Source organism: Netta rufina (genome assembly GCF_964035555.1).
Source record: "Netta rufina genome assembly, contig: SCAFFOLD_122, whole genome shotgun sequence".
NCBI lineage: Eukaryota > Metazoa > Chordata > Aves > Anseriformes > Anatidae > Netta > Netta rufina.
The window spans coordinates 30,418-46,633 of record NW_028168877.1 but is presented as its reverse complement, the minus strand read 5'-3'; the positions used below and the strand labels follow the sequence as shown (position 1 = coordinate 46,633).

The 16,216-nt window shown below is 60.1% G+C and overlaps 1 protein-coding gene across 1 annotated transcript; it reads left to right on the top strand.

The window, feature by feature from the left end:
* Positions 1-1,449: 1,449 nt before the first annotated feature.
* On the top strand, positions 1,450-10,150 carry PPP4C (protein phosphatase 4 catalytic subunit). The gene is made up of 9 exons (XM_084307150.1): positions 1,450-1,520; positions 4,304-4,403; positions 4,518-4,569; positions 4,690-4,740; positions 5,771-5,872; positions 5,959-6,132; positions 7,305-7,431; positions 7,960-8,149; positions 9,148-10,150. Exons 2-9 carry the CDS (start codon positions 4,306-4,308, stop codon positions 9,275-9,277), a joined length of 924 nt encoding a protein of 307 aa, XP_084163276.1. The 5' UTR covers positions 1,450-1,520; positions 4,304-4,305; the 3' UTR covers positions 9,278-10,150.
* The last annotated feature ends 6,066 nt before the right edge of the window (positions 10,151-16,216 follow it).

Genomic DNA, 16,216 nt, shown 5'->3' with positions numbered 1-16,216 from the left:
GGGACATTGAGGGACATGGGGACATGGAGGGAAATGGGACATTGAGGGACATGGGGACGTGGTGGGGATATGGGACATTGAAGGACTTGGGGACACATGGGGACGTGGTGGGGACACAAAGGGACGTGGGGACGTGGAAAGGGGACGTTGAGGGATGTGGGGACATGGGGACAGAGGGAAATGGGACATTGAGGGACATGGTGGGGACACGTGGGGACATGGGACACTGAGGGATGTGGGGGATGTGTGGGGACATAGGGACAAGGGACATTGAGGGGCATGGGGACACGTGGGGACGTGGTGGGGACACGTTGGGACATGGACGTGGGACATTGAGGGACTTGGGGACATGTGGGGACACGGGGACACAGGGAAATGGGACATTGAGGGACATGGGGGATGTGGTGGGGACGTGGTAATGGGACACTGAGGGACATGGGGACACATAGGGACGTGGTGGGGACACAAAGGGACGTGGGGATGTGGGAAGGGGATATTGAGGGATGTGGGGACATGGAAATGGGACACTGAGGGACATGGGACATGATGGGGACACGTGGGGACATGAGGACGTGGACGTGGGGACATGGAAAGGGGACATGGAGGGGACATGGGGATAGAGGGAAATGGGACATTGAGGGACATGGTGGGGACACATGGGGACATAGACATGGGACACTGAGGGACATAGGGACATGGTGGGGACATGGGGATATGGGACATTGAGGGACTTGGGGACACATGGGGACGTAGTGGGGACACAAAGGGACGTGGGGATGTGGAAAGGGGACGTTGAGGGATGTGGGGACAAGTGGGGCAGGGACATCAGGGTGGCGTGGGGTGGGGACATGGGACATGGACGTGGGGACACAGGAACAGGGGGGGCACCCTGGGGACACATAAGGGACAATGGGGGCTGTCTGGGGACAATGGGGGGACACCCGGGGACAATGGGGACACTCAGGTGACAATGGGGGGGTCCCAGGGGACAATGGGGGGGGTCTGGGGACAATGGGGGCAGCCGGTGGGCAATGGGGGGGGGGGTCCAGGTGCCAATGGGGACGCTCAGGTGACAGTGGGGGGGGGGTCCCAGAGGAAAATGGGGACACCCAGGTGACAGTGGGGGGGTCTGGGGACAATGGGGGGACACCCAGGTGACAATGGGGACACTCAGGTGACAATGGGGGGGTCAAGAAGACAATGGGGGGGTCAAGAAGACAATGGGGGGCTCCAGGTGACAATGGGGGGGTCCAGGTGACAATTGGGGGCCCCCAGGCCCTAATTTTGGCCCCCCCCGGAACCAAAACCGCGCGGAACCCCCGCGCCGGCCCTCGCGTTCCGGGGGGGGGACCCCTAAAGAGGAGGCACCGCCCCCTCCCTACAGCCCGCTCAGGGGGGCGTGGCCTCCGCCCGGCTTCCGGGGAGGAGGGGGCTGAAGGCGGGGCCGCGCCGGAAGTGACGTTGAGGCGGCGGCGGCGGGGACGGTGGCGGCCGGAGGGGGGGCGCGGAGCCGCCGCCGGGTGCGGAGGGGCCGGGGGCGGCTTTGGGGGGGGTTTGGGGGGCTGTGGGGGGCTATGGGGCACGGGGAGGGGCTGGGGGGCCGCTATGGGGTGGTTATGGGGTGGTTGGGGGGGGCTATGGGGTGGTTATGGGGCACGGGGGAGGTTATGGGGGGGTTGTGGGGCAGGAGAGGGGCTGTGGGGGGGGCTATGGGGCGGTTATGGGGCTAGTGAGTGGTTATGGGGTGGTTATGGGGGGTTATGGGGTGCTATGGGGCCCAGGAGGGGCTGTGGGGCTGCTATGGGGTGGTTGGGGGGGGGTTATGGGGTGCTATGGGGCACGGGAGGGGCTGTGGGGCTGCTATGGGGCAGTTATGGGGCATGGGGGTGGTTATGGGGCTGCTATGTGGTTGTTATGGTGGGTTATGGGGGTGCTATGGGGCCCAGGAGGGGCTGTGGGGTGGTTATGGGGTGGTATGGGGCTGCTATGGGGCCTGTGAGGGGCTGTGAGGGCGCTATGGGGTGGTTGGGGTGGGCTATGGGGTGTTTATGGGGCACAAAGGGGCCTAGGAGGGGCTGTGGGGTGCCTATGGGGCAGTTATGGGGGGGTACGGGGCTGATACCGGGCATGGGAGGGCCTATGGGGTGGTTATGGGGAGGTTGTGGGGGGATATGGGGGTGCTGTGGGGCCCAGGAGGGGCTGTGGGGCTGCTATGGGGCAGTTATGGAGTTAGGGAGTGGTTATGGGGTGGTTATGGGGAACTGTGGGGCTGCTATGGGGCGGTTGGGGAGAGATATGGGGGGGTATGGGGTGCAGGAGGGGCTGTGGGGTTGCTATGGGGTGGTTATGGGGCATGGGGGTGGTTATGGGGCTGCTATGGGGTTGTTATGGGGGGCTATGGGGCTGTTATGGGACATAGAAGGGGCTATGGGGTGGTTATGGGGTGCTGCGGGGTTGCTATGGGGTGTTTTGGGGGCGCTATGGGACACGGGGGTGGTTATGGGGCTGCTGTGGGTTGGTTATGGAGCTGATATTGGGTATGGGATGGGCTATGGGGTGGTTATGGGGAGGTTGTGGGGGGATATGGGGGTGCTATGGGGCACAGGAGGGGCTATGGGGCAGTTATGGGGTGGTTGAAGGGGACTATGGGGTGCTTATGGGACGCTATAGGGCAGAAGAGGGGCACAGGGGTGGCTATGGAGCAGTTATGGGGCACGGGTGGTTATGGGGCTGTTATGGGGCAGGGAAGGGGCTGTGGGGTGCTTTGGGGGAGGTGGGGGGGTTATGGGGGCAGAGGGGGCACTTATGGGGCTGGGGGGGTGGTTATGGGGCCAGAGATCCTCCCCTCCGGGTAGCTGGGGGGCAATTGGGGACCCTATGGGGCAATTAGGGACCCCCGTGGGGGCAATTAGGGATCCTGTAGGGCCCCTTCAGGGCAATTAGGGGCAGCTTGGGACCCCATGGGGCAGCTCAGGGGCAATTAGGGACCCTCATAGGGGCAATTCGGGACTCCCAGGGGCAATTAGGACCCCGTGGGGGCAATTAGGAATCCTACAGGACCCCTTTAGGGCAGTTAGGGAGGCTAAGGGACACTTGGGGACGCCATAGGGTGGCTTGGGGGCAATTAGGGACCCCCATAGGGGCAATTAGAGACCCCCCTGGGGCAATTAGGGATCCTATGGGGCCCCTTTAGGGCAATTAGGGGCACTTAGGGACCCCATGGGGCAGCTCAGGGGCAATTAGGGACCCCATGGGGCAGTTAGGGACCCCTGTGGGGGCAATTAGGGATCCTGTAGGGCCCCTTTAGGGCAAGTAGGGACACTAAAGGGCACTTTGGGACCCCATAGGGCAGTTAGGGACCCCATGGGGCAGCTCAGGGGCAATTAGGGACCCTCATAGGGGCAATTAGCACCCCGTGGGGGCAATTAGGGATCCTGTAGGGCCCCTTTAGGGCAAGTAGGGACACTAAAGGGCACTTGGGGACCCCATAGGGCAGCTTGGGACCCCATGGGGCAGCTCAGGGGCAATTAGGGACCCCCATAGGAACAATTAGAACCCCATGAGGGAAATTATGGACCCCTGTGGGGGCAATTAGGCATCCTATAGGGCCCCTTTAGGGCAGTTAGGGACACTAAGGGACACTTGGGGACCCCATAGGGCGGCTTGGGGGCAACTAGGGACCCTCATGGGGCAATTAGGGCCCCGTGGGGGCAATTAGGGATCCTATAGGGCCCTTTTAGGGCAGTTAGGCACACTTAGGGACCCCATGGGGCAGCTTGGTGGCAATTAGGGACCCCCATAGGGGCAATTAGGGACCCCCATAGGGGCAATTAGGGATCCTACAGCACTCCTTTAGGGCAGTTAAGGACACTGAGGGGCACTTGGGGACCCCATAGGGCAGCTCAGGGGCAATTAGGGACCCCTGGGGGCAATTAGGGCCCCCTCTGGGGCAATTAGAGACCCCCGTGGGGGCAATTAGGGATCCTATAGGGCCCTTTTAGGGCAATTAGGGACACTAAGGGGCACTTGGGAACCCCATAGGGCGGCTTAGGGGCAATTAGGACCCCGTGGGGGCAATTAGAGACCCCCTTGGGGCAATTAGGGACCCGTGGGGGCAATTGGGGATCCTGTAGGGCCCCTTTAGGGCAGTTAAGGACACTAAGGGGCACTTGGGGACCCCATAGGGCAGTTAGGGACCCCATGGGGCAGCTTGGGGGCAACTAGGGACCCTCATAAGGGCAATTAGGGCCCCGTGGGGGCAATTAGGGCCCCAGTGGGGCAATTGCTGACCCTTTTGCCCCAGCCATGGGGGAGCTGAGCGACCTGGACCGGCAGATCGAGCAGCTGCGGCGCTGCGAGCTCATCAAGGAGAGCGAGGTCAAGGCGCTCTGCGCCAAGGCCAGGTACCCCAATTAGCTAATTAACTCGTTAATTAACCCCCCCGGGGGGTAATTAACCCCCTCAGGGGGTAATTAACCCACCCCCGGGGAGGTAATTGATGGCTGTTTGCCCCCCAGGGAGATCCTGGTGGAGGAGAGCAATGTGCAGCGCGTCGACTCGCCCGTCACGGTGAGCTGGGGGGGTAATTAATGGGCTAGGGGGGGTAATTAGAGGTCTGGGGGGGTAATTAGGGGTCCCTGGGGGGCAGTTTTGGGGTGTGACCCCCCCCTTTTTTGTTGCCCCCCCCAGGTGTGCGGTGACATCCATGGGCAGTTCTACGACCTCAAGGAGCTCTTCAGGGTGAGTTGCCCCCCCTAATTGCCCCCCCTCACCCCCTAATTGCCCCCCTCGTCCCCTAATTGCCCCCCCCATATTCCTAATTGCCCCCCATATCCCTATTTGTCCCCCAAGTGCCCCCATGCCCCATAAATGCTCCCCATATCCCCTAATTGCCCCCTAATTGCTCCCCTGTGCATCCCCTAATTGCCCCCCCATATCCCCTAATTGCCCCCCCATATCCCCTAATTGCCCCCCATCCCCTAATTGCCCCCCAACCTGCCCCAGACGTGCCCCCTCGGCCCCCAAATGCCCCCTCCCCTTTGCCCACCCCCCAAAATCTGCCCCTAAATGCCCCCCAACCCCTACCTTCTCCCCCAAAACACCCCCTAAATACCCCTAATCTGCCCCCCTGGCCCTAATCTGCCTCCCCTAACCCCCTAATCTGTCCCTCATGATGCTAATCTGACTATCTGTGACCCTAATCTGTCCTCCCCTGCCCTTAATCTGCCCTCCTCTGACCCTAATCTGCCCCTCTGTGACCCTAATCTGCCCCCCAACCCTAATATGCCCTCCTCTGACTCTAATCTGCCCCTCTGTGACCCTAATCTGCCCCTCTGTGACCCTAATCTGTCCTCCCCCACCCTTAATCTGCCCTCCCGACCCTAATCTGCATCCCCTAACCCCCTAATCTGCCCCCCTCTGCCCCTAATCTGCCCTCCCTACCCTAATCTGCCCCCCTGTGACCCTAATCTGCCTCCCCTCTGCCCTTAATCTGCCCCTCTCTGCCCCTAATCTGATCCTCCCGACCCTAATCTGCCTCTCTGTGACCCTAATCTGCCTCCCCTCTGCCCCTAATCTGCCCCCCCGACCCTAATCTGCCCCTCTGTGACCCTAATCTGCCCTCCTGACCCTAATCTGCCTCCCCTCTGCCCCTAATCTGCCCCCTCTGCCCTTAATCTGCCCCCCTCTGCCCCTAATCTGACCCTCCCGACCCTAATCTGCCCCCCTGTGCCCCTAATCTGCCCCCCCCACCCCTAATCTGCCCCCCCAGGTGGGCGGGGACGTCCCCGAGACCAACTACCTGTTCATGGGCGACTTCGTGGACCGGGGCTTCTACAGCGTGGAGACCTTCCTGCTGCTGCTGGCGCTCAAGGTAGGGCCACCAGGGCACCCATGGGTGCTGCCGGGGGTCCCTGACCCCCCCACCCACCTGCGTTAACCCCCCCCCCCCCCCCATAGGTGCGTTACCCCGACCGCATCACCCTAATCCGGGGCAACCACGAGAGCCGTCAGATTACGCAGGTCTACGGCTTCTACGACGAGTGCCTGCGCAAGTACGGCTCCGTCACCGTCTGGCGCTACTGCACTGAGATCTTCGACTACCTCAGCCTCTCCGCCATCATCGACGGCAAGGTGCGACACGCTAACGACACGCTAACGACACGGGAAGGTCACGGGACGGCCCCTGCGGGGGTCCTGGGTGGGCCTTCGGGGTCTTTCTTCTAGTTTTGAGGGTGAAATTTGGTGTTAGGAGGGGGTAAGGATGTGCTGAGGATGCTTTAGTACATGCTAAGGACACGCCAACACATGTTAAGAACACGCCAGCACATGCTAAGGACACCTCGCCACACGCTAAGGGCACGTTAAGGGTGTGGGGAGGGCCCTGCCTCCACCTCTTGGCCCCTTTTAGTCTTTTATTTTGTCATTTTGGCCAAAATTTGGTGCAGGCGTGTGCTAAGCGTGAGTTAGGACATGAGAATGACATGCTAGGACATGCTAAGGACATGCTAAGTGCATGCAGAGGGGTGTGGGGAGGCACATGAGGGTCCTGTGTGTGCAGCTCGGTCCCTTCCAGGGGTTGTTGGAAGTAAAACTGGGTGTTAGGATGTGGTAATAGTGAGCTGGAACATGCTAAGAACATGCTAAGGTCATGCTAACACATGCTAAGCACATGTGTGGGGTGTGGGGAGGCCCGTGTGTGGGCCCTGCATCTGCAGCTCGCTCCTTCGTGGTGTTTTCCTCATTATTGGGAGTAAAAACGGGACATTAGGAGGTGTTAATGGTGTGTTAGGACATGCTAAGAACATGCTAGCACACGCTAAGGACATGCTAAGCACATGGAAGGGTGGTAGGAGGTCCGTGTGAGGGCCCTGGGTCATCAGCTTTGCCCCTTGCGGTGTCCCTGTTATCACTGGTGGCAAGATGAACACGCTGGGACACGCTAAGGACATGTTAAAGACATGCTAGAACATTCTAAGGACACGCTGTAACATGCTAAGGGCGCGTTGGGTCTGGGTAACCTGCGTGTGCTGCGCTGGGATCGTCGGTGGTGTTACAGCCAAGTGCGCACTCTGGGTCACGCTAAGGACATGGCAGAACATGTTAAGGGCATAGAATGACATAGAACATGCTAAGAACACGGTAAAACATGCTACAGGCACGGTAGAGCACGCTAAGGACCCACCAAGAGCTTGTGTGAGCTGGGAGAGGGCCACACATGATGGGGCTACACCAGGACATCCCTGCCCTGTGTCACACGCTAAGAACATGCTAGGAACATGCTAAGCACACGCGTGTCCCCGCAGATCTTCTGCGTGCACGGCGGCCTCTCGCCCTCCATCCAGACCCTGGACCAGATCCGCACCATCGACCGCAAGCAGGAGGTGCCCCACGACGGCCCCATGTGCGACCTGCTCTGGTCCGACCCCGAAGGTGGGCGCCGCACACGCGTGACATCGCATGACATCACATGACGTCACGTGTTGGGAGGTGTTGTGACATCCCCGGGTGTCCCACGAGGCGTGGAGGGGCAGGGGGTGGGCTGTGGGCTCCCCGCGGCCACGCACGATGTCACACGTTGACCCCAGCTGGGTGACACGCCAACGACACACGTGTCATCACGTGGAGCCACGTGTGTGGACACATATGACACCCATTTGGGCCACGTGTTCACCCACACAGCCCCAGATCCACACTATTCTCAGCCCCATGACACACCTCTGACTCCCCAGGCATGTCCACATACCACAGACACACGTGTAACATGCGTGTGCATCGCATGTCACCTCCCAACACGCGTGTCCACACGCGTTTCTACCCCCCACCACATATCTAGACCCCAAATCCATGACCCTATTCCACGTCCCAGCCCCTCCCACGCGTGTCCCAGCCCCCAACACGTGTGACCCAGCCCCCGACACGCGTGTCCCGGCCCTGACACACGCGTGTTCCCCCCCCCAGACACGACGGGCTGGGGCGTGTCGCCGCGGGGCGCGGGTTACCTGTTCGGCAGCGACGTGGTGGCCCAGTTCAACGCCTCCAACGACATCGACATGATCTGCCGGGCCCACCAGCTGGTGATGGAGGGCTACAAGTGGCACTTCAACGAGACCGTCCTCACCGTCTGGTCCGCCCCCAACTACTGCTACAGGTCAGCGACACGCTAAGGACACGCCAAGGACACGCTAAGGACACGTCGAGGGGGCGGGGGGTTCGTGGGAGAGGTGGGAAGTGTTGGGGTGGGGATGGGTGTGTTGTGGGGTGGTGGCTGTGACCCCTCTGCTGCTTTAGGAGAGGCCCAACATGCTAGTGACATGCTAAGAACATGCTAAGGACATGTGAAGGGGCATAGGGGTTGGTGGTGCCAAATGGCTCCGGGTGATGCTTGGTGGGACTGGCCCCATCAATGGGATCAGTCTCCAACTCGTCATGGAGAATGGTCCCAACATGCTAGTGACATGCTAAAGACATGCTAAGAACATGCTAAGGTCATGTTAAGGGACACAGGGATTGGTGGAAGGGTTGGGGGACCAGAGGGCTCCCAGTGATGCTTGGTGGGACCGGTCCCATCAATGGGATCAGTCTCCAACTCGTCATGTAGAGTAGGCCCAACATGCTAAGGACACGCTAAGAACATGCTAAGGACATGTGAAGGACACAGGGGTCTATGGTGGGGTTGGGGACCCCAGAGGGCTCCGAGTGACACCACAATGGGGTTGTCCCCATTATGGAGTTAATCTCCAGCTGCTCTTAATGACTTCATTGGTGGCCAAAACATGCTAAGGACATGCTAAGAACATGCTAAGGACATGTGAAGGGACATGGGGTCTATGGGGGGGTTGGGCGACCCTAGAGGGCTCCGAGTGACACCACGATGGGGTCGTCCCCATCACGGGGCCGGTCAATGACTACACTTAAAGGGGAGCCCCAACACGCTAAGAACGCGCTAAGAACATGTCAAGATCATGCTAGGAACACGCTAAGAACATGCTAAGAATGGCACAACTCGCTGAGCTCCTCTCCAACGGGGCCACCCCACCACGAAGCCAGACCCCCAAACCCACTCGGGGGGCCCCCACACGCTAATGGCACGCTAATGACATGCTAACGGCATGCTAATTACACGCTAATGACACGCTAACGACACAGGTGCGGGAACGTGGCGGCCATCCTGGAGCTGGACGAGCACCTGCAGAAGGAGTTCATCATCTTCGAGGCGGCGCCGCAGGAGACGCGGGGCATCCCCTCCAAGAAGCCGGTGGCCGATTACTTCCTGTGACCCCCCCGCGACCCCCCCGGGACCCCAAATCTCTGGGACCCCCCCCCCCGGGACCCGCCCCCCGTGTCCCCCGTCCCCAATTTGGGGCCCCCCCGGGGGCGCTGGGTGACGCGGGGCGCGTGCCACCGCCCCGTCCCCGGGGGTCACCCTCCAGGGTCCCAAGGGAGGTGGGGGCCCCCCCGGCCCAATTTGGGGTCCCCCCATCCCTTTTTGGGGTCCCCCATCCCTTTTGGGGTCCCCCTGTCCCATTTAAGGACCCCCCATCCCTTTTTGGGGTCCCCCTGTTCCCTTAATGGCCATTTTGGGGACCCCCCCGGCCCTTTAATGGCCCTTTTGGGGACCCCCCCATCCCTTTTTGGGGTCCCCCCATCCCATTTAGGGCCCCCCCATCCCTTTTTGGGGTCCCCTTGTCCCCTTAATGGCCATTTTGGGGACCCCCCTGGCCCTTTAATGGCCCTTTTGGGGACCCCCCCCATCCCATTTAGGGCCCCCCCCATCCCTTTTTGGGGTCCCCCCCATCCCTTTTGGGGTCCCCCTGTCCCATTTAAGGACCCCCCATCCCTTTTTGGGGTCCCCTTGTCCCCTTAATGGCCATTTTGGGGACCCCCCCTGCCCCTTAATAGCCCTTTTGGGGACCCCCCCATCCCATTTAGGGCCCCCCCCAGCCATTTAGGGTCTCCCCATCCCCTTTATGGCCCTTTGAGGACCCCCCCGTCTCCTTTAGGGACCCCTCCATCCCATTTAGGGCCCCCCCATCCCCTTAATGGCCCCATTTGGGGACCCCCCATCCCATTTAGGGCCCCCCCGTCCCCTTTATGGCCATTTTGGAGACCCCCCCCACGTCCTTTAGGGCCCCCCCATCCCATTAGGGACCCCCCCGTCTTCCTTATGGCCCTTTTGGGGACCCCCCCGTGACTTTTAGGGACCCCCCCCATGACTTTTGGGGCCCCCCATCCCCTTCATGGCCCTTTTGGGACCCCCCCAACCCCTTTAGTGACCCCCCATCCCCTTTTATGGCCATTTTGGGGACCCCTCCCCTCCCTTTTGGGGCCCCCCCCGTGACTTTTGGGACCTCCCCATCCCCTTTATGGCCCTTTTGGGGACCCCCCCGTGACTTTTGGGCCCCCCCCCTCCTTTTGGGGTCACCTCGGGGACCCCCCCGATGCATTTTTTGGGGTGGGGGGGGGGGGGGCAGCGGGGCGCAATTTTCTTTTTTTTTTTTTTTTTGTTGTGCTTTTCTCGTTTTTTTTGGGTTTTTTTTGGTTCCTTTTCCAAGCGGCGCTGCGTCTGCTCCTTTTAGATAAAAAACGACACCAAAAACGGACCGAAACGCCCCAAAATGAGAAACGCTGCGGGGGGGGGGGCTATAGGGGGCACGTGTATAGGGGATTGGGGGGGGTTATAAGGGATTTGGGGGGGTTATAGGGGATTTGGGGGGATTAAAGGGGATTAGGGGGGGTTGTAGGGGTTGTGTGGGGGCTGTAGGGGATTTGGGGGGATTATATGGGATTAGGGGGGGCTGTAGGGGATTTGGGGGGATTATAGGGGATTGTGGGGCTATAGGGGATTTGGGGGGGTTGTAGGGGTTGTGTGGGGGCTATAGGGGATTTGGGGGGGTTGTAGGGGTTGTGTGGGGGCTATAGGGGATTTGGGGGGGTTGTAGGGGTTGTGTGGGGGCTATAGGGGATTTGGGGGGGCTGTAGGGGATTTGGGGGGATTATATGGGATTAGGGGGGTTGTAGGGGATTTGGGGGGATTATAGGGGATTAGGGGGACTGTAGGGGATTTGGGGGGGCTGTAGAGGATTGGGGGGCTATAGGGGATTTGGGGGGCTGTAGGGGATTTGGGAGGATTATATGGGATTGGGGGGGCTGTAGGGGATTTGGGGGGATTATAGGGGATTAGGGGGGCTGTAGGGGATTTGAGGGCGTTCCAGGGGTCACATGGGGGCTCTGTGGGATTAGGGCTGTAGGGGATTGGGACTATAGAGGATTAGGGGAGGCTATAAGGGATTTGGGAGCTATAGGGGATTAGGGGAGTGATAGGGGTCACATGGGTTATAGGGGATTTGGGGGAGTTAGAGGGGATTGGGGGGGGCTATAGGGGTCACATGGCCTATAGGGGATGTGGGGGTCTATGGAGGGGGGTCACATGGGCTATAGGGGCTTTGGGGGGGGTCTGTAGAGGTCACATGGGTTATAGGGGAATGTGGGGCAGCTATAGGGGTCGCAGTCCCTGAGGATCGTATTGGGCTGGAGGGGTTACAGTGTCTATAGGGGATGCCCCCACCCCCCTCCTGTGCCCCCATTGGGTGGTGCCTGGGGGGGTGGGAGGGGTCCCCAAAATTTTGGGGGTCTCATAGGGGTTTGGGGGGTTAAAGGGGATTGGGGGGGGTCATATGGTCACATGGGAGGGGGGATTTGGGGTTGGGGGTTATGGGGCAGTGCCCCATAGCGTGACCACCCCCACCAAATGGGGGTGATGTGGGCTGGGGACCCCCAAAATGGGGGTGCTCAGGGAGTTGGGGACCTCCCATGAGCCCCTGGGACTGGCTCAATATGGCTGCCCTCTCTGGGCTCACCCAACATGGCCGCCTTCCCATGATCCCCCAGGCCACTGTGGCCCCCTCCTCAGCCTCTAGCCCTAATCCAAGATGGCTGCCATCCCATGAGCCTCCAGGCGTGGCCCAACATGGCTGCCATCCCATGAGCCTCATGCCCATATCAAATATGGCTGCCATCCCATCAGCCCCTGGGGCTGACCCAACATGGCTGCCATCCCGTCAGCCTCTTGCCCAAATCCAATATGGCCGCCTTCCCATGATCCTCCAAGCCTGACCCAACATGGCCACCCTCCCATGAGCCTCCAGCCCAAACTCAATATGGCTGACTTCCCATGATCCTCTAGGCCTGACCCAAGATGGCTGCCATTCCATGAGCCTCTTGCCCATATCCAAGATGGCTGCCATCCCATCAGCCCCTGGAGCTGACCCAACATGGCTGCCACTGTGAGCCACTTGCCCAAATCCAATATGGCCGCCTTCCCATGATCCTCTAGGCCTGCCCCAACATGGCTGCCATCCTATCAGCCCCTGGTGCTGACCCAACATGGCCACTGCCCAATGAGCCTGCTGCCCTAATCCAATATGGCTGCCTTCCCATCAGTCCCTGGGGCACACCAAACATGGCCGCCATCCCATGAGCCTCTTGCCCTCATCCAATATGGCTGCATTCCCGTGATCCTCCAGGCCTGACCCAAGGTGGCTGCCATCCCATCAGCCTCTTGCCCTCATCCAATATGGCCGCCATCCCATGACCGCTTGGGGCTGACCCAACATGGCTGCCACCCCAGGAGCCTCTTGCCCAAACCTAACATGGCCGCCTTCCCATGAGCCCCTGGGGCTGACCCAAGATGGCCGCCACGCCACAAGCCTCTTGCCCGTACCCAAGATGGCTGCCTTCCCACGATCCCCCCCCAGGCCTGCCCCAACATGGCGGCCCCCTCCTCAGCCTCTTGCCCTGCCCCAACATGGCCGCCGTCCCATCATGCCCCGGGGCCGCTCCCCACGTCCCACCCGTAGTCCTCCTCCCCCCCTCTCCGGACTCCATTTCCCATCACCCCCCGCTCCCTCTTCTCGCGAGACCCTCCCTCACCTCCCGCGCAGGCGCCGCCCACCAGGGGGGGCGTTCCCGCGCGCCACGCGCCTCCCGCCATCTTCCCCCCGCCTCCCGCGCTCCCCAAACCTCGCGAGACCTCCCCCCTCCCCCTCCCTTTCCCCTTCCCCCTCTCCCACCCCCCGCCGCCAACTCTCGCGAGACCCTCCGGGCCCCGCCCCCTTCTCGCGGGAGCGCGGCGCGGCGGCGGCGGCCGCCGCCATTTTGCCGCTGGCTCGGGCGCCGCGGACTCCATTTCCCGTGAGCCCCTCGAACGGGGAGGGGGGGGGGGGGGGGAGCCCGGGAGGCGGCGGCGGCGGCGGCGGCGGGGGCGGGCGCGGGGCCGGAGGCCGGCGGCGGGCAGAGGGAGGGGAGGGGAGGGAGGCGGTGGGTGTGTGGGGGGGGGGGGTGGGGGGCCGGGGGGAGGGAGGGAGGCAGAGCGGCGGGGCGGGAGCCGGCCGCCATTTTGCGGCGGATGGCGGCGGATCCGCGGCGGGGCTGAGGCCGAGCCCGGCGGCGGCGGAGCGGGAGGAGCCTCCCCCCTCCCCCTCCTCCTCCTCCCCGTCCCGACGCCCCCCACCCCCCTCCCCCCCCCTCAGCGTGTGGCACCGCGGCTCCCCCCCCCTCTCCCCGCCCGCCCAGGTAAGATGGCGGCGCCCCCCCCCCCTCCCCCCTTTCCCCCTTCTCCTTCCTCCGGTACCGGCGGCCCCGCCCCCTCCCCCCCCCCCCCCCCCCGGTCCCTTCCCGCCTCCCCGGGCAAAGGGCGGGAAGCGGCCGGCAGGGGACGGGGCCGCGCTGAGGTGAGGGGGGGGGGAAACGGGACCCGGTGTGAGGGAAATTGGGGGGTTAAATAGGGAAATTGGGGGTTAAAGGGGGAAAGGCGGGGTGTGGGGGGGTGGAAGGGTCGCAAAATGAGGTGGAAGGGAGTCAAAATGAGGTGAAAGCGTCCCAAAATGAGGTAAAGAGGGGGTTAGAAGAGGTGGAAGGGTCCCGGAATGAGGTAAAAGTGCCCCGGTGTGAGGCGAGGGGTCTTTAAATGAAGTAAAATGTCCCGAAATGGGGTAAAGGGGTCCCGGTGTGAGGTGAGAGGTCTTTAAATGAAGTAAAAAGGTCCCAAAATGAGATAAAAGTGCCCCGGTTTGAGGTGAGGGGTCCCAAAATGCGGTAAAGGAGTCTTGGTGTGAGGTAAAAGGGCCTGAAAATGAGGTAAAAGTGCCCCGGTGTGAGGTGAGGGGTCTTTAAATGAAGTAAAAACGTCCCAAAATGAGGTAAAAGTGCCCCGGTTTGAGGTGAGGGGTCCTCAAATGAAATAAAATGAGATAAAGGGCTCCCGGTGTGAGGTGAGGGGTCTTTAAATGAAGCAAAATGTCCCAAAATGAGGTGAGGAGTCCTTACGTGAGGTAAAAGGGCCCCAAAATGAGGTAAAAGTGCCCCGGTTTGAGGTGAGGGGTCTTTAAATGAAGTAAAATGTCCCAAAATGAGGTAAAGGGGTCCCGGTTTGAGGTGAGGGGTCCTTACGTGAGGTAAAATTGCCCCAGTTTGAGGTGAGGGGTCCCAAAATGAGGTAAAGTAGTCCTGGTGTGAGGTGAAGAGTCCTTAAATGAGGTAAAAGGGCCCCGAAATGAGGTAAAAGTGCCCCAGTTTGAGGTGAGGGGTCCTCAAATGAGGTAAAAGGGCCCTGGTGTGAGGCGAGGGGTCCTTAAATGAAGTAAAATGTCCCGAAATGAGGTAAAGGGGTCCTTTCGTGAGGTGAGAGGTCCTTATGTGAGGTAAAAGGGCCCCAAAATGAGGTAAAGGAGTCCCAGTATGAGGTGAGGGGTGTTTACGTGAGGTAAAAGGGTCCCAAAATGAGGTAAAAGGGCCCTGGGTTGAGGTGAGGGGTCCTCAAATGAGGTAAAAAGATCCCAAAATGAGGTAAAAGTGCCCCGGTTTGAGGTGAGGGGTCCCAAAATAAGGTGAAGGAGTCCCAGTGTGAGGTGAAGAGTCCTTAAATGAAGTAAAAGGCTCCCAAAATGAGGTAAAAGGGCCCTGGTGTGAGGTGAGGGGTCCTTAAATGAAGTAAAAAGATGCTGAAATGAGATAAAAGTGCCCCGGTTTGAAGTGAGGGGTCTTTAAATGAACTAAAATGTCCCAAAATAAGGTAAAGGGGTCCCGCTGTGAGGTGAGGGGTCCTTATGTGAGGTAAAAGGACCCCAAATTGAGGTAAAAGTGCCCCGGTTTGAGGTGAGGGGTCCTTAAATGAGGTAAAAACGTCCCAAAATAAGGTTAAGGGCCCCGGTGTGAGGTGAGGGGGTCTTTAAACAAAGTGAGGGGGTCCTAATGTGTGGAAAAGGGGTCCTGGTGTGAGGTAAATGAGACCTAAAATGAGGTGAGAGGGTCCTAAAGAGAACTTAAAGGGTCTTGGTGTGAGGTGAGGGGGGTTTAGATGAGGTAAAAGGGTCCCAAAATGAGGTAAAGGAGTCCTTAAATGAGGTGAGGGGGTCCTAAAGAGGGTTAAAAGGGTCCCAAAAGGAGGTCGGGGGGTCCTGGTGTGAGGTAAAAGGGTCCCATAATAAAGTAAAAGGGTCCTGGTGTGAGGTGAGGGGTCCTAAAATGAGTTAAGAGAGTCCTGTTGTGAGGTAAAAGGGTCCTAAAATGAGGTGGGGGGTCCCAAAATGGGGTAAAAGGGCCCCAAAATGAAGTGGAAGGGTTCTAAAGTGAGGTGAAGGGGTCCCCAAATGAGGTAAAGGGGTCCTAAAACCAGGTAAGGGGGGTCCCAAATGAGGTAAGGAGACCCTAAAGTGAGATAAAAGGGGCTTGACATGAGGTGAGGGGGTCCCAAAATGAGGAAAAAGGGTCCCAAAATGAGGTGAGGGGGTCCTGATAAGAGATAATGGGGTCCTGGGGTGAGGTGATGGGGTTGGTTTGGGGTAAAGGGGTCCCTGCGGGCGATAACAGGGCCGTTTTGGGGTAAAAAAGTGCAAATCTGAGGTGATGGGGTCTTGATATGAGGTAAAGGGACCCTAATTGGTGATAATAGGGTCAGCGTCGGGTAATGGGGTCCTGGTGGGGAATAAGGGGATTGGGGGGAGGTAAGGGGGCTGTTTTGGGGTAAAAGGGGCCCAATATGGGACAGCAGGGTCCAGGTATGAGATAACAGGGCCGGTGTGAGGTAATGGGGTCCTGATAGGAGGTAAAAGGGCTGTTTTGGGGTAAAAAGGGGATAGTATGGGACAATGGGGTCCGGATATGGGATACCGGGGTTGGTGTGAAGTAATGGGGTCCTGCTAGGAGGTAATGGGGCTGT